Source organism: Protomyctophum bolini, assembly GCF_963924005.1.
Source record: "Protomyctophum bolini genome assembly, chromosome: 3".
Classification (NCBI taxonomy): domain Eukaryota; kingdom Metazoa; phylum Chordata; class Actinopteri; order Myctophiformes; family Myctophidae; genus Protomyctophum; species Protomyctophum bolini.
Genome location: NC_137864.1, coordinates 29,140,532 through 29,165,158, shown reverse-complemented (window position 1 = coordinate 29,165,158; position 24,627 = coordinate 29,140,532). Strand labels below are relative to the sequence as shown.

General features: G+C 41.2%; 2 protein-coding genes across 2 annotated transcripts; one reads left to right on the top strand and one right to left on the bottom strand.

Moving 5' to 3' along the window:
- Positions 1–19,945, top strand: arhgef38 (Rho guanine nucleotide exchange factor (GEF) 38). Its single transcript, XM_080755698.1, has 15 exons — positions 1–282; positions 5,146–5,330; positions 5,571–5,685; positions 5,789–5,936; positions 6,077–6,094; positions 6,312–6,511; positions 7,307–7,434; positions 8,810–8,914; positions 9,126–9,245; positions 10,063–10,467; positions 11,761–11,898; positions 13,144–13,345; positions 14,670–14,965; positions 16,712–18,666; positions 19,544–19,945. The coding sequence occupies exons 1-14, from the start codon at positions 33–35 to the stop codon at positions 16,892–16,894; spliced, it is 2,493 nt and encodes an 830-aa protein (XP_080611824.1). The 5' UTR covers positions 1–32; the 3' UTR covers positions 16,895–18,666; positions 19,544–19,945.
- On the bottom strand, positions 18,687–24,566 carry ints12 (integrator complex subunit 12). Its single transcript, XM_080755709.1, has 7 exons — positions 24,429–24,566; positions 24,012–24,182; positions 23,530–23,694; positions 22,533–22,717; positions 22,037–22,196; positions 21,099–21,251; positions 18,687–20,809 (listed from the first exon to the last, which is right to left on the bottom strand). Exons 2-7 carry the CDS (start codon positions 24,165–24,167, stop codon positions 20,255–20,257), a joined length of 1,374 nt encoding a protein of 457 aa, XP_080611835.1. The 5' UTR covers positions 24,168–24,182; positions 24,429–24,566; the 3' UTR covers positions 18,687–20,254.
- Positions 24,567–24,627: the final 61 nt, after the last annotated feature.

Below are 24,627 nucleotides of genomic sequence, written 5' to 3'. Positions count from 1 at the left end.
TCTCTGTCTTTTCTTTCCCTCTTTTTTCCTCAATGTCCGGCGGCACAAGGGACAGTCAGAGAGCAAACTTCACCATGGATTCCAAGGAGGTGGCCGGAGGAAATGAGAAAGAGAAGGATAAAGTGATAAAGAGGAGGCACAGGCCAGTGTTTCTGCGCTACCTGGAGAGGAGGAAGACGGATACCATCGTGGCTGAGGACACAGCCAAGGGTGACTTCAACCTGGGGACGCTGGTGAGGAGGACTCAGTCGGACAAGACTGAGTACAGCGCTAAACTTAAAGGTAGCCTATCACCCTCCTGTTAATAACTTCCCTGTGGAGTTACAGCTATGGTAACTACTGTATATCTATACACACATCTGAGTCAAAAAGGCCCCCATTGCATTCCTGACGCCTCACTCTCTTCTCACTTTAATAAATTAGTAAATCTTGTTCAGACAACACAAACATTAAAACACTAACTGTTTTAGCGCCCCTCAAAATGCGGACTAAGAAACTGAAAATAGAACTCATTATAAATGTATACTTGCTGTCCTCATTTAGAGGCCCGGGTCAGCATGTACTGTACACCAGTGTCTTTTTTAAATATTCCGCAATGAACATGAAGTGTACAGTATAACATATAGATCTATAACTATAGATTCCAAATCAGAATGTGACTCAAGGGCAAAATATTCAGAGAACTGGTTCATACATACTTTACTGTATAGTAATATGTACACAGTCTACACACACACACACCCCTCTCTGTCTCTCTCTCTCTCTCTCTCTCTCTCTCTCTCTCTCTCTCTCTCTCTCACATGCACGCACTGGATGCTGGGCACCTGTTGTGTTGCTATGTGTTGAACAGCAGATATTCCCACAGGGATGAGGTCACATATGCAAACCGTGTAGACCTGAGCTCCAGCCCAGCTAGTAAACAAGCCCTACAGCGAGTAATATACCATGAGGGATTACGTAAATGGTCTTTAATTACCAAACCTTTGAATTTGTCAACTAGTTTCTAGGGGGTTTGGTTGTTCACATGCCAAAATGTAAAAATATTGCCTGATTTGAAAATAAAACTAAACTGAATTAATATGAAGTCGTCATTTTAGAATGGGTTATGTCGTAAAAGGGGAACCACTTCCCTTTCTAACACGCTTCATTATCCCAGACATGTGAGTGACAGAGGCCAATATTTTGGAAAAACTGGACATACTTGTCACATTTAGCTTTGCACTGTCAGTGACTAGGAATGTTGTGCTTCAGGCAAACCAGCTTACAGCACTGTCAGAAAGGATTAAATGCAGTATGTACTGTAGTGTAGTGTATGTAGACAGTCACCTGATCTGTTCCCTGCCTATTTCTACTATGAACAATTTGGCCACATATCTTAGAATGCTTCATTAGTGGTACTTAAAGGTAGTGTAAGTGATTTAGTTAAAATAAGTGTTAAATATATATATCGTTTTTTCTATGAGTCGCGACAAAATATCCAATAGGCTAGGTTTTGTTTCCTATACACGTTTTATTTTTTATTATTTTATTTTTAAAACAGAAATTAATTAAAAAACAATTTCCAACATTTTTCAAAGGAATATAAGTATCATAAATAAATAAAAAAGTTTGGGAACCACTGCTATAGTGTTTGTTCATAGCCCTACATCTCAGAAAATGCATTTTCAGGTTTGGATACCAATCAGGAGAGAGAACTAGAATACTAGATTAGTGAAATTGTAATTGTACATTGTAAAGTAATGGCACTAAGAAATGAGCAGACAATTGTAACTGGAACACTATACAATTGAAGCTGATATATAAGTACTTTTTCCTGATTGCCTGAAAATTTTCAACCCACCTGAACATTTATTTTCTGTTTATTAAATAGTTGGAGAGACAGGGAGGCCTCTGTTACTGAACAAACACTATAGCAATGAATATAGTGCTTTAACCTTTTAACAAAAAAATCTCTATAAATTCAAGTCAGTCAATACAAACTATTGCACCATCGACCTGCATCATGGCTTGACAAAACACACAGGGTTGTTTTCAGTAAACCATTTACCTCCCCGCCCACCACCCCTCTACCACCGCCCGGCTTTGAAGGACTTTAACCTCACTCCCCATGCAGCATTACATATTTACAGGTGTATTACAATGGCAAATATTGACATAATGATGACTTCACCGAAAGAGGAAACACGAGTTGCTGCTGAACACAGTTCTCATCTGTCTGTCAAACAGGTTGGTTGACCAGAGACGCCATGGCAACCATTTGTTATGCCCACTAACTGGACAGCAAAGTCTGATGCTAATGTCATTTATGCTTCTCACTATATCCCAACATGATATTATTATGTGATGCTACAGTATATTGACCAAAGTAATAGTAATTTGGTATGGGTTTACCCTTGATAATTTTCTTATTTATTTATTTAATCAGTAGGCCTATAGGTGAATGGGCCTAGGGCAAATTGAGTAAGACTGCTCAAACTCAAAATAATATACACTTATTACCGGATTAAAATCATTGCAGAATGTTCATCAACGATGGCATACTTTATATTAGGAATAGGAATATTCTCAATGATAAAATCCGATTGTGCTCTTAGCGGAGAGCGCATGGTTTGGCATGCCATTTGTCCTGGTGTGGATACATGATATGTCAGGCCTTGTATTTCTGGGTCCTTCCGTTAGATCCCTTTCAATGGTCTGAACAGTGAAAGGGCCTGTATCCGTTTTCATGGGAACTCCTGCACTGACAACCACACCACACAACCCCACACATAATGACAGCAAACTGCACTGACAACCACACAACCCCACACATATTTGACAGCAAACTGGAGAGCTTATAGTGGTTCTGTCCTTCATTGAGATGTGATCAAGGAGGTGATATGAAGGCAAAGGTGGCAATTATTATTACCATGTTGTCAACTTGTCACTACATGCTCCTTGTGAGTTGCGAGGACCCAGGTTTGAATTAGACCCTTGTCTTGTCTTGTGTCTCTCCTCTTTCTCTGCCCTCTGTTTCCAGTCTCTCTATACTCTCTTATCTAAATAAAACGGAAAATAAATAAATAATAAGCTAAAACTGTGATATATGTGAATAACCCTCTTATCACAAATGTGTCTTTAAAATAAAGTGTGTATATCAATGCAAAAACAAGCGAGTTGGGATTGATAGAGTGCAGGCTAGTGGATATGCAAGTGTATTTGATTGAGTGGTGTGTGTGTGTGTTTGTGTGTGTGTATCTTCACTTGCATGCAACAGTGTCTGCTTGTGTGTCTGCTTGTGTGTCCTTGCATAATAGGTGCATGGTTGTGTGTCAGGTGATGGGTCACACCCCAAACCAATCAACCACAACGACACCACACACACTCGCAGGCACACACACACACACACACACACACACACACACACACACACACACACACACACACACACACACACACACACCAGTCATCTCCCAGCTGTAGCAGACGGAATGGCTGTAGCATTACATCACCTCAATGATTAGTTCCGTAACCTGACACTGGCCTCGTGGCATTCTCTCCTCCTCTCCTCTGTCCACTCTCTCTCGCACGCACACACACACACACACACACGCACGCACACACGCACGCACGCACGCACGCACGCACGCACGCACACGCACGCACGCACGCACACACGCACACACACGCACACACTCTCACACCGAGAGGAAGTAGTGATGTGTTGAAGAAGATCAGGAAGCGCCCCCAGTCCTTCTCCTCGACACACTGTGGTCGTGCTTCTGCCTCGCAACGTCTCGTCTCACCCGCCATGCAAAGTGCAGAGCAGCCGGTGAGACTGATTAGGCTGTGGGGCGATAAAACATAAAGAAATAATCAAAAATGGAGGAGAGAACCTGACTGGCATGTTAAGTGAGGCCTGCTGGCGCTGAGTCAAAACAATTAGATAACTGTGAAATACCAATGTGGCTGTTTGGAAGTGTTCAGGCAGCCTATCTGGCAGAAATGTAATATGTTTTCTTGAATATGGGCAGCCACAGGGCCAGTGTGTGTTCTGTTTTGCATACTGTATATGTTAAATTGACGAAACGCTGTGAAATGTGTGCGGTTTTAATAATGAATTTATAGTAAAATAGGTTAACTGTCTTTGCCCAAAATTAGCTTAATCCACATTTACAAAATGTGTTTTTCTCCAATAAACCACTATTCACCAAAGCAGTAGGCTATATTAAAGCAGTGTCTGTGCTCTCTGTGTGGACACTTGAGGTGCAAAAACAAAACATTTTCTAATTAGGAAGTTATTAAGATACATAATTAATCATCGATTCACGTTGGTCAGTGCACCGACCTTATGCTCCATCAGTACATGCACACTGATTCAATTTCAACCCTCATCTTTTCTCTCCTTCTCTCTTTTCTTGGTCTTTGTCACTATACTGACCTTTCTGAAATAAAGCGTAACTTTAGGGGTGAACAAGAGGGGTGCCTCAGGCCATGATGTCTGCCAATCTCTGTGTGTACTTACCTCATGCCAAAGCCTGTGCAAGTTAAATGGAAGATTGTAGAAAAGCCACATGTTCTTCAATTCATGGATTGTCAATATGAGTTAACCTAAACTCATAGATTTCTTGGTAAGGGTTGTCCACACCAAAGTTTTAACTATAGGGCCCACACTGAACAATAATGTTATGTATTGTAACCATCAAAGAGGAGGAAGAACATCCGCACATGATATTTGCCTGATGAAGACCTATAGCCGGTCAAAACTTAAAATAAAGTAAGTCTCGGAGCTCTACAAACTGGTGTGCGGATGTTCTTCCTCCTCTTTGAGGTTTGCCTTGATGCTTGACATCTAGCACCTGGCCTGAATATAGGCATTGAGATGTGCACACAATCTTCTCTGTGAAATGTATTGTGAACAACACACAAGTGATGTGTTGAACTTGATGGGGAATGTGACTGCTTGTAAATTCAATGGATTTTGACATATCAATGTCTCAAATAGTTACATTGAATCATCAAAATGCTCTGAATGTGATGCCAACAATATTTGTTCCACCTTTCATTGACATTAAAGTGTATTATAGTAAATATTTATGATTGTTCTTGCACACCTTATCCACTGGGGTAGGTTGCCATAATACAATACATCTCTCCTCCCCTCAGAGAAAATGACACCCCACGATTTGTCTTCCCCCTCTTCACCGGCTCTGGAGCCCGAGGAAGTTCGTCGGAGGAAGATGACCCGCAGGTCAAGGGTCATTGAGGAGCTTGTGCAAACGGAAAGGGATTTCCTCACAGACATGGAGCTGTGCATCAGAGAGGTGGTCAAACCCCTTAGAGAAAAACAGGTACAATTGGTCTTGTGTTGTGAAATTGAGAGCAAAACTGTGAAAAGTGCCATCTCTCTTTGTGTTACCGGTATTCAAAGTTGGATATAATTTTCAGTGTTTAATATCGTCTGCATTGGTGGTTTAAATCCTAGTCACATCCTTTGACCATAACACCAGTAATCACTGTTAGCCTTTGTTAACAACAGTTTTTGAGTATTTAAGTTAGATGTATTTTACAATGGCATTTCCTCCTGTAAGGTGGATGTTGACCGTCTCTTCACCAACATAGAGACAGTATGTGAGGTCTCTGCAGCTCTGCTTCACAGACTGCAGCAGGCCACTGCAGAACCTGACCCAGAAGCAGTACTCATAGGTAACTCCCATTCATTCACTATATCAAGTGGCGAAACAATAGTTGTATAGTTGTGCAAGTAAAGTAACATAAAGTTTACATTTAATTTATTCTTATTTTTAAGGAGACATTTTCATTCACGCCAAGGGTGCTCTGGAGGATGTGTATAAGATTTATTGCTATCATCATGATGACGCCAACCAGGCACTCAAATCCTATGAGAAAGAGGAAGAGCTAAAAGAACATTTCATCACCTGTGTTTTAGCACTTAAGTAAGTGCAGTTATATCTTTCATACTTTTTCATACTATACTATACTGAACTTGTAATTTATCCCCTGTTTAAAGATCCCAGTGTACTGTATCTAGTGTCTCGTTAACTCTTTCATTTATGTCATTTGTGTTGTCTTATAGGAAAATATATGACCAAGAGTAAGTATATGATATCATCACCTTGAGTGTTGTGCCTTTGATTTTAAGAGCATACCTTGTGTTTTGTTCTACTTTAATTTTGCTTATCATGTTTTGTATAATAATTTATATTCCATAACATATCGCAATTTGAGCTAATTGTTTATAACAATTCCCGTTAACTTCTGTTTCCGGTATGAAGTTGTATGGTCATTTTGTAACCGTACTTACTGTCCAGAGGGAAGCCCAACCTGCTGAATATGGGGTCTCTTCTCATCAAGCCAGTCCAGAGGGTGATGAAGTACCCGCTGCTGTTAAGGGAACTGTGGCAGGCCACACCTGAAGAGCACCCTGACCACCGGCCTCTACAGGAGGCCTACACCGCTGCCAAGATCATCAATGTCAACATTAATGAGCTCAAAAGACGGAAAGATATAGGTGAGAACGGCATCAAACAAACATTGTTGGGCACTGTAGTATAGTTCTGCCCATGATATCATGTACATTAAAGCATAACCATAGAATATTGTCTTGACCCCTATTGTCTCATCAATTCACTGATTGATCAAGAATTCCACGACTGTACAGTACGTGTAGCAGCCTATGTTACTTATTCTACTTATTCCAAAGGAACATCTATAGGCTTACCCATGTGCAAACCACTCTGCCATCACTATATGCTTTGACAGCTCTCCCAATCATACACACTTATTAGGGTTGTACAAAGGGAGCTACAAAACGTGATCGGAACATCACTAGTATCAATGTTATTATCATATTAGACTGGATATTGTCTGTGATTTTGGATATTCTACTATTCTGATATGGCACAAGTGTTCCATAAAAATAAAAATATCAGATCGGGAAAAATCAAATTATCGGAATCGGATCAGGAGCAAAAAAATGTGATCGGGACATCCCTAACACTTATCATCACGGCTGTGCAGCCTGTCTGTTTACATTATGTAACTACTGTAACTAACTAGCTTGCAAACATTATATAGCCTAATGAATAGCTATTCGTGTTAGCTATTATGTGTTACATATTTTTACATATTTGTCATTATTGACAACAAGGCAGGCGTACAATGGATACTCTGACAATGGGTACAACGGGGATCGCATAACTGGGTGGGACATGCATTCCTAACTTGCAGCATTCTCGAGCGGGCTGCATCGGTCTAGTCTTATCCTATTCATTTCACACATGTTATTTTTGGTTCCATTTCCCAGTCATGAAGTACAAGAGGTCAGACGACGAGGGCACATTAAGGGGCAAACTGAACAAGTTCAACATCCACTCCATCCGAAAGAAGGGTGACAGGTTCACAGGATTCCTCAAGATTCTCACTGGCTCACAGGTAAAATACACTGGTTCCAGTACAACCCATATTTACTGTAGTTGGAAATAACGAGGATCTTTTTTGTGTTTGTGAAATATTGGCTTTATCTAAATACCTATTTGGTAAATGGTCTGAACCAAAGCCTGTTGCATTCACCCATTCCCACACCATGCAAGTCAACCTGCTCACTGGGAGCAGTTAGGTGTTCAATGACCTGCTACAAAGAGAGGAAACAGATGGCCACTATACCTCCTGAACCACAAGCCGCCCCTATTGGATAGTTGTGGTGGCAGTTCAGCAAATACCTGAAATCCAAATGTAATCCTATATTATAATTGCCTAGAGGGTGGGTGGACCGTAGACTGTGGTCACAAACCTAACATCGGCACAGTTGCTCTGATCCGCAGTTCCGCACCAAACTTGCCACAAACACTGTTATCATTCCAACGAGCCACATGTTAGGCCCCGTGGGCCACGTTAGAACCCCCTGGGGGCCACAGGCCCACCGTTGATCCAATCCGCTCTAAACTTGCCACAAACACTGTTCAGAGTCCTGCCATGACAACAGTCCCACCAGGGGTCAAGGGTTTCCCCCAGGGACCTCGTCAGGGGCCTCTGGGGCCCACAGGCCGTTGAGACCGTTGATCCAATCCGCACCTAACCGCATCCAATCCGCACCAAAGACTGTTTATGGGGGCGAACATTAGAATACTGAAAAATATATATAATAATAATTGCACACATATGGGGCACCACAGCAGTGTTTAAGACTTCAAATGGCCATACTGTAACTCGGTGACCATTGCTCTAACTGTGAGCTAATAATAAAATAATAACAATAATAACCGTAATAATAACCAGTATGACGCCCTGAGGGCAAGAAATGACAGAGGTCGCGCTGAAACAACAGAGCTTCTTAATATGGCACAGTTAAGTAGCAGGAGTTAAACTATTAATGTGGTGTCCGACGTGTCCGTGAGGTTTAATGTAGAGTTGCTGGCCGGCTCCATATATGCAGATCTAGGTGATTATCCAGTCTTCTCCATGACACGCGACATATATGGAGCGTGTCTTGAGCGTACAGGGTTTGATGAGGTCAGAGCAGCAATTATGGAATGTCAGAACAGGTCAGCTCCATATATGGAGATCTAAGGGTTTGATGAGGTCAGATCAACATATGGAATTAATTCTGTATTGTCCATATATGGAGTGTGTCACGAGGAGCCAAGGTCACAGATGACTGGTGTGATGTGGTCCCTGGATCGGGTTCTGGTGAGCAGGCGGGCGGCTGAGTTTTGTATACTGTAGTTTCTGTACTGTGTAGGTCAGTATTTCTTAACATGTACAGTGGAGTGAATGGAGCAATAAGCTGCTAAACCCTTGTTTCTGTTAGGTGAGGGACGAAGCGTTTGATAAGGAGGAGAAATTCTTCCGGAGTCTGGAGAAAGCTGTGAGACTGCTGTTCAAGAACATCAACTGTTACCTACAACACACCCAGGTCAGTCACTGTGGAGTACAGACATTTGATAAATGTATCATGTGGTCTTCTCTCCCCCTGGGATTCCAAGAAAGAGTGTAAAAGACCCTGACCATGTCTCCTCTACTGGAAAACCCTCCAATTCCAACCACAGACTCAACACATGAGATCAACCTTACATGAATGTTTTCATTAATGTAGTTTTTTGGTTCTTGTCTCATCCTTTGTGCAGGAGATGGTGTCTGTAGCCATCCAGGATGTTCAAGACCTGGAGAAAATCATTAAGGATCCCCCCAAAAATTACACAAATGGCTTATTGCACAAGAACAGCAATGATCCATATAAGCACTTTGTAAGTACCCATAGCTGGTTTGGTGATTTCATTTAATCTACAACGCCCACTGTCAAGACTTTAATATAGGATGCATGAAGTGTAATAAAATAATTAGGACCAAAATAAATGTATACTAATAACCATAACAAATAATTTTTGGATTGGTATTAAGGTTTTTGCCATAATCATGCAGGCCTATCCTAGTAATCCCCTTAGCCTACATAATTCTTTGTTTTCTTGAATTCCTGCCCTCCTTTACAGTGTAGATGTCTCTTTTTCTAATAGGCATAATAAGGATTTTTAGATAGTGGCTCCTCTATTCTGCAGTTCAGAAGGGCTACAAAGCCTGGTGCACTCTGTAATGATCTTTAATAGCTCTTGAATGACATAAAATGGGCCATCCTTAGAAACAATTACACCTGTACTCAGGGGAACAAGGAAGAAAGACACAGAGCCATGTAGTATCAAAGGGAGTTCATTATGGGGGGGGGCGTTAAAATTGTCATTAGCATAATTTGAATTTGGTGGTGTGAAAAACGGAATTGAAGTCCTATTTTCTTAACTTCCTGTTACCATTGCAATTTCAAGTATAGTACAAGTTGTGCAATAACTTATTCAGACAGGTGACATTGGGCAAGGTGTTCCATTCCATCATGTATTAGTACAGAGATCAATTCTTCTACTTCACCTACTGGTCTGTCGGAAGAAGAGACCTGTAATTAGGTTCATGAACTTAATGAAACTTTATCAATGTTGATCAATCTTAACTATTATCAGTGCTTGTGACATATACATTTATTCTACTCTCAATGACTCCTCTATGGCTTGGCCTCAGAAAGAGAGGGTGGAGCGCTTGGTACTCGCCCCGCTCACCTCCCTACAGGGCATGTTCAGTGCCCCACAGAAGCTTATCCAGAAACGCTACGACAAGCTGCTTGACCACTGCAGCCGACTGGAGCGATCACACTCCTTCTCCTCCTCTTCCTCCTCTGCCTCCTCATCTCCTGCTTCCTCTACCACCACTTCCTCTTCGTCCTCGTCTCCCTCGCCGGTGTCAGAAGAGCATGGTCTAGCCAGGAGGGATTATGAGGCTCTTAATGCCCAGCTGGTAGAGGAGTTGCAGAGGTTCAACATGGCTGCCTACACCATCCTGACCAACTGTGTGCTATGTCTGGTGGGTCTCCTCAGAGGCCTGACAGATTCAATGTTGCACCGCGCTCCTTCCATACAGCAGCTACCGGTAAGGACTCATGTATGTTAGAAGAAGTCATTAGAATTAGAAGTAATTAGAAAATTCTCATTCTTGTCTTTAAATTATAGAAGGACCGTTACTGGACAGGGACACAACGACTACACAAATGCAGAACGACATATTCAAGGGTCATTCAGGGTCCATATCACATCGCAACCATTATGCAACCTTTAGTTTTTGCATGCTACTAGCCTTGTAGTTACTCCACAGGAGAGCAGTATACAACGGAGTACAGAAAGCTTTAACAAGTGAGACCTTGACTTCTTTATGTGCTTGTGGAATTTCCGCATTAATTTATTTGCCTGGGCATACAGTTTGCACCGTTGTCTGTGAATTCTTAATTGTCATCTTTGTTGTAAAAGTCAAGGGTTTTATACCATTAAGATGCAGCGTGCACGCATCCGCCTGGGTGACGGCAGACTGCTGGGCGAGTGCTGGCGCTTTGGCATGGGGGGTCAGTTCAACATATGGAATGAATTCTGTACTGGCCATATATGGAGCGTGTTTTGAGTGTACAGGGTTTGATGAGGTCAGATCAACATGGAATTTCAGAACAGGTCAGCTCCATATATGGAGATCTAAGAGTGGCAGCGTGGGCAGTGTCTTGAGTGTACAGGGTTTGATGAGGGCCCAGGTAGGGCCGGGCCTTAATTTCCGGGCCTGTTGAGAACTCTAGTTTTCGCCAGCTGCCGGTCACGGCTGCACTAATAACTTTGGGGCGGGCCTTTCTAGAGTTTGAATGGACAGGTTTAAGTCAAAAGGGAGACATCGAAGAGGAAGGACGGGTGGGGTGGGATCAACATATGGAATGTCAGAACAGGTCATATATGGAGATCTAAGGGTTTGAGGTTTGAGGTCAGATGTAAAGTTGCTGGCCAGCTCCATATATGCAGATCTAGGTGATGATCCAATCTTCTCCATGTATGGCTGTGTCGTTATCTTCATATATGGAGATGGCCATATTTGTAGTGTGCCATGAGGTGTGATGGACTGACGGACATATGCTGGCGTGACGTGTCACAAGGCATGATATCAACCATGAGGCGTGACGTGTCACGAGGCATGATGGACTACTAGTAATAGTAATCTACAACCTACGGTCGCAATTAATGTAGGCCTATACTGTAACATAATTTTTTTCAGCTGTGCACTTGTGTATCGTTAGAATGACAAGATAGTTAACCTTTCTTGAACTTGAATTATATGTAGTGTACAATGCCTTCACTCTAAGTCATTTGCTATTTTTGACTGAAATATTTTGTTTGATGTTTGCTTGCCTAGGCTCCATTGTCAAACATTAGTGAGGTCCAGAGCAGCATCATGGAGGAGCTGAACAACATGGCTTTTGTCAAGGAAAATGCACAGAAACTCATGGAGCGCAAAGTTAGCTTCGAGAGACAACGAGACAAGAAATTAACGGTACGCTTGGTTGATGGTCTGAGTGAATGATCCACAAACCACAATACATGGATTAACCCATTAAGACCTGAAGCGGATTTTCTAAATCCTAACAGTTTTCTGAAAAATGTTTCTGTTATACAGTATGTGAGTGTTTCTCAAACTTTTTCATGTTAAGGAGCCCCACAATTATGTTTGGCTGCCAACCCTCATCTCAAAATATTTTGTTCCAGTCAAATATTTTAGTTAAAAGTGTTCACTGTGAAAGAATATACTGTATACTCAAAGATTTTCAGTTTTTGCACACATTTTCATGATTTAAAAAAAAGATAGCCGACCTACAAACTGTAAAACACACATGGCTTATTTGACAAAAACAAATATTCGACATTTAAATTTAAACCGGAATCATTTCTACAACTGTATTAACATACTCTCCTGGATTGTAGCTTTGATCAGTACAAATCTATCGGCCTACAGGCGAGAACATAACCCTGCGGTCTGACTCTATGGCTCTTCTCATATTTAATCAAACCAATTATAATTCATAATTCAGCACAATGTTGGAGGTCTTATCGCAGGCATGCCACAATCACTGTGAAGAGCTCTGGGTCGTGATTAAGTAGGCCGCACCAGGTATCAGTTCCCCTGAGACTGATATATGCATGCGTGTGTGTTTACACATTTGTGTGTTTGAGCCATCTCCAGTACACATGCCATGAGTGAACAGATCTGACTTTCTGCCACCCCCCATACCTTCAAAACCCAAGGGCTTTGTTACCTTTCACCGCTGCTTCTCCTCTCCCTATCTTTGAATGATCTCTCATGTTGATATGATAACCAAGCATGCATGCATGCATATTCACACGCACCAACCAACACCATCTTATTTTAAATACTGACATGAAATATCTACAGCACTTTGAAGTAGGCACAAGCCAACAGATGTTGGAGAATCTTTCCATGTCTTCAGCACGTTGAATTAAAGGCCTTTCCTATTTTTCAAACATATACATTGAATGCCTGGACCTGGATATTTTATGACATCGTTTTGGTCATAATTCTTATTCTCTCTTTATGAAATATCCAAATATCCAGCATTATTTTGAACAAAACAACACAAATGCTCTGTATATCTATACCTATTGGCTTCTCTGTGCCGGTAACATGCTGTAAAAGCCTATAGACATCTCACAGCATGCTCCACTACAACCATATTCACTCCATGCTGTACTAACCTCATCCTCCTTATCGCCAACCCCACAGTTACCAGAGGTACAGCATCAAACGGAGGAGCAGAGAGCCTGGCTGCTGGCAGAGTATCCTCCCAGTCGCCTCTACCTGCTGAAGAGAAAATGTAACGGTTGCCAGGAGCAAGACCTCAGCGTGCTGGAGGGAGAACTCGTGGCCCAGCTGGAAGACACAGACCCCCTGGGAAGCAGCAGTCGTTGGCTGGTCCACACTGGAGGTCTGTGTGTGTGTGTGTGTGTGTGTGTGTGTGTGTGAAAGCTACATTCCAAGTGGTTACATTTAGAATTATGATTAGCATCAGGACATAGCTCCTCCACCATAATGTGCATAACAATTGACTATGATTATGGTCTTGCCGTGCATGGATTATGCCATCACACTAGAAGACCAGCATTTAGGGTTAGAATTATTGACAGAGAGAGTTATGGGTTTACTATAGGAGATAATAGTTTGGGTCATGGGAAATGGTTAACTATACTGTAGATATGCAAGCACATTTCATTCTACAGTGTTAACAATATCAGGAAATCGTACAGATTGAAGAAACCATTGTTGCACTTGTACATCATCAGCAGGTAAGGCAAGGCAGAGGTTACCTAGACATTTCTACTACGTGAATAGACCTGCATGTCTTCACTGACTGAGGCTGTGTGTAGAGTAGACACACAAACTTTGCTTCATGACATGTCAGCCAAAGAGAGGGAGAAAAAAGAGAGAGAGAGAGAGAAATTCCCAGAGGCTCTTGTGGTGTCACGGTAGTTCTCCCCGCTGTGCCTCTCTGTCTTGTGTCCCTGGAGACGGCTCCATCACAACAGGCACTGACTCCATTGCTAGTTTCCATGATGCTCTCTAGGTCCCTGTGTGTCTCGCAGATCGTGATGCCTTATTTGGAACAAACCGCTGCACGCAATATTAGTTAGAGTACAAAGTATCTCCCCTGGGGCAGTCAGAAATAAGGACGGGAGAGATGCAGCAATAACAACTTTCTGTTTTTGTGTGTGTGTATGTGGTGTGCATGCGCACATGCATGCACTGTGCATGCACAGGTGTATATGAAGTACGGTCACACTAATAATACTGGAATTACATGCATTCCTGAGAAGTTTTTTATCATTCAGCCAGTATTAACATTATGAACGAGGTTGTCACTCATATTTTTGCACTTTTTAACTCTCACTGCAACTCTATTTAAGACGATTTCTGCTGATAGAATCCACATTTATCATTAGCAGACAATGGCCATTCATTCTTCCAAGCCAAGTCTGATAAAATGTTCACTTTCCATTGACAACCTAAATATATATTGTTTTGAGACAGTTTTATCCATATTCAATAAATGTTACAGAATATGCTTGAACATTTTTTCACATTAACTACAACTCACAGTATCGTTAAAGCCCTGGAAATTATACGGAAATATTTTTCCAGGCGTATTAAAATTACATAGCATTTATCACTCAGTTTACCCTGCAGATTTAACCAGGATGCCCTGAAAATCCAGACAAGAATCTTCAGATCTTCTAACCTCATTGTTTTTGTAGGTCAACAGGGCTATGTGTACTCCACGTTCCTAAAGCAGTACAACCCGCTGAGGGACTTGAGTCGAGTCGGGCAGGCTGCCTCTGAACTCCAACAGCAGGAGCAGCAGCAGACTGTCATGTTGGACGAGGACTTTGACAACCTCAGCCTGTTCGTGTCGGGCAGCGGCGGCAGCAGCAGCTTGCATAGTTTCAATCTGCACACCACTGACAGCTGCTCAACCCTTTATGGACTGCAGGGGGAACTGGAGAGCCCACCAGACACACTGGAGGACATTCTGGACTCAGACGATCAGCAGGTGTGTGTGTGTGTGTGTGTGTGTGTGTGTGTGTGTGTGTGTGTGTGTGTGTGTGTGTGTGTGTGTGTGTGTGTGTGTGTGTGTGTGTGTGTGTGTGTGTGTGTGTGTGTGTGTGTGTGTGTGTGTGTGTGTGTGTGTGTGTGTGTGTGTGTGTGTGTGTGTGTGTGTGTGTGTGTGTGTGTGTGTGTGTGTGTGTGTGTGTGTGTGTGTGTGTGTGTGTGTGTGTGTGTGTGTGTGTGTGTGTGTGTGTGTGTGTGTGTGTGTGTGTGTGTGTGTGTGTGTGTGTGTGTTGATATCATATATTGCTGATATCAGCTAAAATCCTGGTATTACTTTAGCTTGCAAGTCTTTCTAAAATGCAGTTGGTCGCTGATGGCAGCATTGTCAGAATGTGTAAAATAAAATATAAATGCATACAAAAAGGTTTAGGCAGGATCCGCAGGAATCATCTTAAGTATATAGTATTTAAGTATTAAAAACTGTTTGAGCTATATCCACCTAATGTAAAGACAATGCAGTGAAAAATACCCCTCAGATAAGAAGACATATCATGGAGGGGTCAAACACAATGGGTCAAACACAATGTTGTACATCTGGAGTTTGGTTTACAGTTTGAGAAGAGAGTCAAGGTGAAATAGAAGACTAATGTTGTCACTCAGCAAACTCTCCAATATCTGCCAAATACGCAGGTGCAGAAAGGCTGCACATCAGTACACACACACACACACACACACACACACACACACACACACACACACACACACACACACACACACACACACTTTTTACTCAAGCTAGGTCAAGGCTGGGAAATACAAGGTGCATTGCTGATTTCAATTACATGCAGTGACAGAGTATCCACAGACACACGCACGCATGCACAAATACAGTAATCACAATAAAGCGTTGACTAAGCAATGTAACTTTTCACAGGCTTTTCCGATGCCAATAAATGGCTCCTCATTGAAGGGCAGAGCTGGGTTGGGGGGGGGGGGGGGGTGACTAGCTATAAAGTATGAGGACTGTTATTGCACAGGAGCCATAAAAACTGAAGTGTGCTGGTTTATGAAGCGGATGATTAGAAGCTCCGTTAGCTCGCATCGGAATGCTGGGGTGGCACCGCTGATAGGTTTATAGTATCTCCCCCCACCTTGCATAGAGATTATATGGAGTGAATAACATTTATACGATGGCAGGACTGTCACTCAGGTTGGACTCCTCAGCACAGAGGGTGGGCTATCTGTTTGTATCTGTTGGCTGTATGAGCAGAGCTAGGGAGTAAGGCTTGACGTTTGCTATAATGTCACGTTATTTGTGTAATGTCGATGAGGTTCAGTAACTTGTTGCCCTATGAAACTGGGAATTGATACTTGGCCTGACTGTTGAGCTCCCTGTAGAAAACTGATAAACAGTGCCATCTTGTGGATATAATTGAGAATACATTACTATCACGCTACTTTACTGGTTCAAATAATAGATTGTGTGGATGATTAGATCCTCTGCTGAAATGGAATCTTTTTAACATTTTATGCATCTTGTGGTTTTCATTGACGTTTTCCACAGTGGCATGTTCTGATGCCATTTAGAATCTATGAACCAATTCAAAGCATATCCGTAGACCCAATCTCTGATTCTTCTTGAGTATTTATTTCCCCTTGGTATAGAGCAGGGATATTTTTGGGGGTCCAAACTTTAAAAAGGAACACCTAATCAGTGTGTATTCTGTCTCCATTTCTTCTTTTTTAGTTTTATGCCGTGTATGCATTTCAAGCTCGCTGTGAGCAGGAGTTGACACTACAGGAGTGCCAACATGTCCATATCCTGCAGTTCTGTGACCTGGGAGGAAACAAAGAGTGGTGGCTGGCTGAGGCTAATGGCCTGAAAGGTTACGTCCCTGCCAACTACCTTGGCAAGATGTCCTACGCATGACAAGCGAGTGGAATAACTGTGCCCAGAAACATATCCAGACAATGTTGACTGAACAGTGAACACTGTTGGCCACTGTGCAGCTTGACGGTTGCAGTTGTTGGGGGTTAAGAGATCCCTTTTCAAGCACATTTTGACGATAGTTTCCCTTTATCATTTTTAAAAGAGACTGGAATGTACCTGATTACTTGATTAAGTTGCGTGTTCACTGTGACATACTTTATAATGTCCTTATTGCAGCTATACCAACCTGTACACTAACCTATGTAAAAGTACAGTGTTGACAACTGAACTGCCCTTTTTTGTAGTGTGCTGTTACATTCACTCACTAAGTGCATTATGAAGGAATTATGAATGTATTTCTTCCAAGTACTTCCTTCCGTTATTTGTAATTACAGCAATTGTCAGCCTATTTCAAGGAAAAACAACACCTACTTACTTGAAGTGTCATTATCAGTCGTTAATATATTGTTGGAAGCAGGCTTGTAAGAAGGTTGAAACATTTCACACTGGTTGCATCCTGCATTGAAGTTAATCTTGCACTAGTAATTATTTACCTTATTTTTTATGTCTTTGTCATTCTGAACATTTAGTCAAAGACTGAAAAGGTTTATGGAAAGCACTGGTTATACAGATCAAACCTGTGACCTTATGGAACACTCTACAAATACTGTAGTTCCCAGCATGCTGCTAAATAATCTCAGGAAATCACATCACGCGCCCCACTTGAAATCCTCCCCAAATATTGATCAGTGATTTTCTACAATATGCCTTCATCTTTATTCTATTTATTTCTATAAGCAACTTTCTGTCCTAGCACTTCTTTTGTGAGAGACAATACGCCTAATCATTAAGAATTACAAAGTTTCACTTTACTATTGCGGTTACCTATATGTTTATGTAGTTGCTTATATGCAATGCTATTGCTTATTCTACAGGACAGGATGTAATCTGCCCTGGATATCAGATAAATAACCAAAACAAAGTGTAGGACGACTAATATTGTGTCTGCTTTGACTTACATGATCATAAACCTAATAATGTAGACATTATGGTGCTGAGCACTTTATTGTATTGTCACCAACAGTGTTGCTGAGTTTAAACTGTTAGGATGGTGTTATCCTTCTCAAATGATTTATTCACAGAAATGTTTTATGTTTAAAATTATGAAAGAAATATATATGAAAGTACAGTATGTGTAGGATTATTTTGATTATATGTGATGAATAAACACATACTAAATTATGACCAGGTCCCACCTCTCATCAACTATTTGTTCTTTATACGGAATTATTGAGCAATATGAACTGCAACACACATGAACAGTTTTTTGTGTGTACATACTGTAATTGGAAGTCCATGACATGGACAACTTTGAGCACCACTGATAGCAATACGTTTTTCAGAAAACTAGTAGGATTTAGAATACATAGAATCAGCCTCAGGTCTTAATGTGTTAATATGGATTTGTACTGGTGTCCTGCACCAAAAATAGCTAGTCTTGTGAGCTTGTAGATGGGCCATGTGCAACAAAGTAGGCTATATAGGCTTTGAGTGCATTGATCACATGGACCGACGACCTGGGTTGCAATCAGACTTCTGGCATCAGCATCACGTCTCTCCTTTCTGTCCGTTGTTTCCTCGCGCTCTACAGTCTACACTGAATAAAGCAGAAAATGCCAAATATATAAAGAAAAAAGGAAATGAAAAAAGATGCCGTTCCAAGCAGTCATGAGTTATCACCAGTACTTCATAAAATATTTTAATGGGAGGTGGTCAATAAAAATAATTAGTTAGGAATGGATTACACATTAGATTGGCTTGGGACATAACGAGTCACACTGACTCCAGCATTATTAATAGCAATGTTCAAGTATTCAGGTATAAGTATAAATTATGCTTTGACAAAAAAATTACATTAATTCAAATGACAATTTCTTATGTGACGGTCTGATAGAATGTTCCACATGTAGGCAAATATGAGAACACATTTTCTCTTTTTTATGGGTTCTGTCTTTTTTCATAGTATTATGTTGAAGAACCCACTCATTAAAGCAGCAGTTTTAGGATCATACATTATTTAATTGGGCCTTAAAGTAGTTACTGCTATGACGGATGCAAAATAACAATAAAAAATGAAAATAATATTTTCAAATTTCAATGTATGCCACATAATTGTAAACATAATCTGTACTTTCATAATGTAAAACTGAAAATGAACGTGTCTGACTTGAAGCACATTCTATTAGAATCTGTTGTCTTTTTTTGTCATGCGTCATTTGTTCACTGAAACATAAATGAGCTGTTAGGATGGTGTTGCTCCACATTACATTGATCTCTTAATATAAAACACAATGCTCTGACCATACACTGCCTATATGCATATTCATTTTCCGTTCATATTTCTTCCAATGACTTATGTCTACTCTCCTTCTTCATCCCCCTCTCATTAATTGTCGACTCTCTGCAGCAGCAGCAAGCACACTTGAGAATTTTTACCTTGAAACAATTTGTAGTTTGAGATATTTAACTTTAAGCACCCAATGCATTTCCATTGGGGTTTGCTACTGGGGAGAGAGGACACTGGAGGAATGACCCATGTTTTTGTAAAGTCACTGCGTTTGCAATTTTTACACTACGGATGTGTTTTAGATCAAAGTTTGCAGGGGTCTGCTCTCTGATTTAATGTATACATTTTGAATTTAGTCATTGGTGCAAAGTAACAGTACATTTGCTTACAATACACAGTACAGTATTGTGGTGTGGTACTTTTACTTTACTTTCCATTTTTGTTACTTCTACTCCACTACAATTACAGCATTTGACAGCTTTAGTTACTTTAACTTTGCAGATTTTATTATGAATACAAAACCTACAGTAACCACATACAGCCAATCTACAATGTGACTTGTTATGAGCTTGTAGATGTGCTATTTTCTGAAGATTTGAGTACTTGGTAGTACTCAAAGTATAATTTTGATGCTAGACACACCCCATAATCCATCGCCACCCCACCTCCCACAGCACATGACATACTCCCTCTGATTATTAGAGGGGAAAAAAACCAATCTACAATGTTATGCGTTGTGAGCTTGTTGATCTGCAGCTTGACAATCTTTGGAAAATATGAGTACTTTTACTTAATCGAAACAGCTGATCAACCAGAGCCAAGTCTACACACTCACATACAACAGTACTCAGAGATACAGTACATACAACAGTACTCAAAGATACAGTACATACAAAGAGTGCACTGCTGGGACCTTGACTGCATTTGTATTATTTATACTACTATTTTTAGGGGGCTTGAAGCGAGCCAACATGGTTTCTTCAGGAACAATATTTTGTAGTTAATTTCTGTTCTCATTTCTTCATTTTTTTCTGCGCTGCTTTCTTCTTCACCATCTGCAGCCGCTTCATGGCGTTGAGCTGGGACTCTTGTGACGTGGGAGCCTTGTCACCTGTGCCCCCTTTTGACCCATTTCCATTGTTCCCATTTCCTCCCCCGTTGTTGCTCCCCCCATTCCCTCCCATGCTGCTGCTGCTGGGGGATCCAGCCCCTGATGGTCCCGTTGCAGACAACTTCCCCTGGCCGTCCCCACTGGATGAGCGGTTTAGAGCTTGCTTACCCAGTGTCAACGGCGGAGGGGGCTTCAGTGGGTTTGATCCGTTCCCATTGCCACCCCCGGCGGGAATCTTGGCACCACTACTGCCGCCTAGACCTGACTTAGTGCCCGCTAACCCAGACAGTCCTACAGGTTTCTGGCCACTACCAGGACCTGAGGAGCCCAGTTTGGAGCTGGAGGAGATGGAGGGGTTGGTCTTGGCTCCAAAGGCGGCCCAGCCACTGAGACCACTGCCAGAGGATGTGGTACTACTGCTGCTGATGGCACTGATGGTTGATGTTGTGGTGGATGCCTGGACAGAGTAGAACAGAACAGGTTAATGTGCACACAAGACATGAGAGGTTTATGACACGAGAAAGAAGTTATCAAGATGCATTACCAATACAATATTGGTGCTTTAAATAAATAAAAATCATAATCAATTTTTAATGCAAGGTGTAAAGAAATGTGGCCATTGTCAGTTGGCATCATCTTCATGTAACAATGTATTGTTTAAACAAGGCAAAAATCCAAAATGAAAGAAACAAACGGATCCCAAGGAAGAAACATAATTCCAAGAATTGTCTCATTGTTCTACATACCTTCACCTCAGTTCTTTTAAAAGCCTGGAAGGAACTGGCTGTGTCTGGCTTGAGTTTCAGCTCTGGTTTCTTCACCAGTGTGTCTTTAACAACAGGGGCCACTGATACAGCTGCTGGGGCTGGCTTCTGAGGAGGTTTCTGAGCTTTCTGTGCCTGGTGCACAAATCAAAAACAAGATACAGAATCAAGACACAGTATCAATTGATGTAGTAACCGGTGGAGCATAGAAACACTATTGAGTAAAGTATAAGAAAAGAAAATAAGAACAATATCAGATACATATGTAAACAATCTCTCCAATATCACAATGCATAATAAATGTATGAGTACAAGGTTTATATTCCAATACTCAAATTTATGTCTGCTCACCTCTTCTGTCTAGCATGGCAGACTTGGCGGTGTTACTGAGAAATTGGTGATCTGCTGAAATATGTGACCATCTTGTCATTCTTGTGGACTTCTCATGTCCGAAGTCATTCTGACTGCTGTTTGTTTAACAGAGTTAAACCTAGTATACCATTAATAGGCAAACAGCCGTGATTTACGTTCGGACATTATGTAAAGTCCACAAGATGGTCATATAATTCAGCAGTAGCCAGCCGTCATCTGCCTTTGCAATGCATATCCAGTATATTGCATATTGTCACGGCCAAAGTTTTGACGAGCCAACCAGATTCGTCTGGAACCAGGCTATAACCAACCAGGGCCCCGTATGCAAATATAGGGCGGGACATTGCAGAAACAAATCTAATACTGATAGGGATGAGATTAATATCCACGCAGTGATATTAGTATCGCTACACAAGGCTATTTCAGCAAGCCATCAATTTCTTTGTAACACTGCCATACTAAAGTATTTTTTGAGTATTGTAATGTAACTCAGTAATTTGAGTATTGGAATTTAGCTTATGGGAGGAAGGGAATAATGCTTTCCTTACCATGCGTTTCATTTGCCTCGTGCAGCGGGCACAGTACCAAACCAGCCGTGGGTCGTTGACATCTTTGTCCGATACCGGAGGTTTGTGACATTCCTGATGGTACAGGTTATGGCACTCCTGGCATTCAACAAGCTGGTTTCCCATAGACACCGTCATCTGTCTGAATTAAAAACAAGTAAGTCGAATTAACTTATTTTCCTAAGTCACCACCACTGCAAGAAACAATTAGTAATGACTACAAGGGGTTTGGGAAACCCAGCCAATATTCCTATGACCCCAGCTAGTTGTTCTAATGGAACTACAAAACAAAAATAACAGCTAGGAATGCAAAAGTATGAATGATGAATACCTATCCTTTCAATACTAGATTGTGCAAGTTCACAGAGAAAAGTCAATATTACTGTTAATATTATTGTCTTTCAACAAATACACATGTCTTACAACAAGTACCTTTTAAGGGCATCTTTAGTTAATTAATTCAAGAAGTGACACTTACCTGCAAACCACACAAGCTAGGCCCATTTCCATGGCAAAGTCATCAGCATTGGTCTCATCATAATCGTGTATGTTTGGCAGGATGAGGTCTTTGCTTGTTTGAACTGTGATTGGTGAAGAGCGGTTCTCCGGTTTCTCCAGACGAGGCTTCTTTGGAGGGTCAACCTCAGCCAGATCAACCCTGACCTTGGGTAGTAAAAGAATATATAATTTGTGTCCCAGTTTTCAATTTAAACAGTTAATTTCGGTGTGCACAACGCTGTGTGCAAGTTACAAATTAGGCTTATTTAATTAATCATATATCATGAATGTATTTCCTGGAATTAATAATCATAAAATATTGGCACATGGGGAGCATAAATACAATTTATTTACAGCAGTATAGTTGAACACATTGAAAGTGATATCCTTTGGTTAAAAATGTGTTATGGTTAAAAATGTGTTATAGTGAAATAGTGAAGCTGTCAGAGTCTTTGTCTCTCCAGCGTTTTAATAAACAGAAAATACATTTTCAGTCGTATGGCCGACTTCATCCAATCAGGAGAGAGTATCTATCAGCTTTAATTATATAGTGTTCCAGTTCCACTTTTGGCTGCTTGTTTCTGAAAATGCAATTTCTGTTTACTAAAGAGCCGGAGAGACAGAGACCACCATTACTGAACAAACACTATACAGCAATAATTACTATCAGAATGTGTGAGGATAGCCCGAGCAGCTGGTGTAGCTGTCTGGGCACTATAGGCTGGTAATCCAGCCGGACAGCGTGTTGCGGGTTCGATTCCACTTGTTTACAACTTACAAGAGGGTCCACCTTGTTCAATTCATCAAAACATTTAGAGAAGTACAAATATACACTTCTATAAAGCCCAAGAGTAGAACGGGAATTCATCATAAAGGAGGTCAAAAGGGAAAAGAATAATCTATAATCAATAAAAGGCAAAAAGACAAAAACACATAATAAAAAAGGAGAAAAAAAGTGAGGATAATACACATGGTACCTTTTCAGCTGGTCTTTTCTCTGCCTCCTTCTTTACTTTCTCTGAGTTGCTGGATTTGCTGCTACTGCTGCTGCCAGAGGAAGAGGAGGAGGAGCTGGACGAAGACTTGGAGTCCTGTTTACTTAGGCTGAGCTTTGACACAGCACTCTTGGACACTTCTATATCCTAAAGACACAAGACACAAATACTAGTTACAACAATCACTATGTTTACATTTTAGATTGATCTTTCGGTAACAAAAGGAGTGGGCACCTGAAAACTCTGGGCACCATTTATTTTTTATATTTACTGTAATTATTTTACATTTTATAAATTGGGGCCAAAATTTTCATAGCCAATTTAACATTGAGATGCTCACTTGCATTCCTCTTTTCTAGACATTGCCCAATGACACTTGAGGTATATGACACTTGAGGTATATGGAGTGGAGTATAATAATCTCTGACCTTTTTGCGAGATGAACACCTGTGACGTCACCTTACCTTCAGTGAGGACCGATAAGACGAATCGCTGCCTCTGGCCATGGACTCATCCAGCAGAGCTTTGAGTTTCTCTGCAGAGTCTTTGTTCTTTGAGTGCAGATAACCGAGTCCCTTCAGGAAGATGGGATCCAACTCAAGACTCACGCTCGCGGCCATGGTGGAAACTTCAAACTATAAGGGTAAGTAATATATATATAGTTAATTTAAGAAGCCCTCAATTTAAATGTATATTATAATTGCGACATACAGTGCTGTCCAGAGCCACACACATTACATTATTTAGATGGCCAGTGGCAGTGGCCCAGACAGCATCCAGACGCACTGCCACTGTGATAGAGAATGGCTACTTAAACGTTGATGATTGCTACCGAATTATTATAGCTGTGCATCTCTTTATCTTTTCGATTATTATCGTACCTTTTACTAACACTCGCAGCGGTATATTCCTTACAGTGATATGTTGTGACAAACAGATATTTAACGCTAACTAACTAGTAAGTATTTACAAAAGAAAGAACTGTCATCCCCGGGATATGAAGGGACGCTTTTCCCCCCTCCTTGTGTCCTGTGTGCAACCATCAAATATGTCCGCGGCGGCGGAACCCAAGACCAAGAC

What these genes read in the sequence shown, in the direction of transcription:
- arhgef38 (XM_080755698.1), top strand. Translation starts at nt 33, where the DNA reads ATGTCCGGCGGCACAAGGGACAGTCAGAGAGCAAACTTCACCATGGAT. An exon ending in CCCAGAAGCAGTACTCATAG is followed by an intron (nt 5,686 to 5,788) that starts GTAACTCCCATT and finishes CTTATTTTTAAG; the next exon opens with GAGACATTTTCATTCACGCC. An exon ending in TGGACTCAGACGATCAGCAG is followed by an intron (nt 14,966 to 16,711) that starts GTGTGTGTGTGT and finishes CTTCTTTTTTAG; the next exon opens with TTTTATGCCGTGTATGCATT.
- ints12 (XM_080755709.1), bottom strand. Translation starts at nt 24,167, where the DNA reads ATGGCCGCGAGCGTGAGTCTTGAGTTGGATCCCATCTTCCTGAAGGGA. An exon ending in CTTATCGGTCCTCACTGAAG is followed by an intron (nt 23,695 to 24,011) that starts GTAAGGTGACGT and finishes TTGTGTCTTTAG; the next exon opens with GATATAGAAGTGTCCAAGAG. An exon ending in CGAGGCAAATGAAACGCATG is followed by an intron (nt 21,252 to 22,036) that starts GTAAGGAAAGCA and finishes TTTGTGCACCAG; the next exon opens with GCACAGAAAGCTCAGAAACC.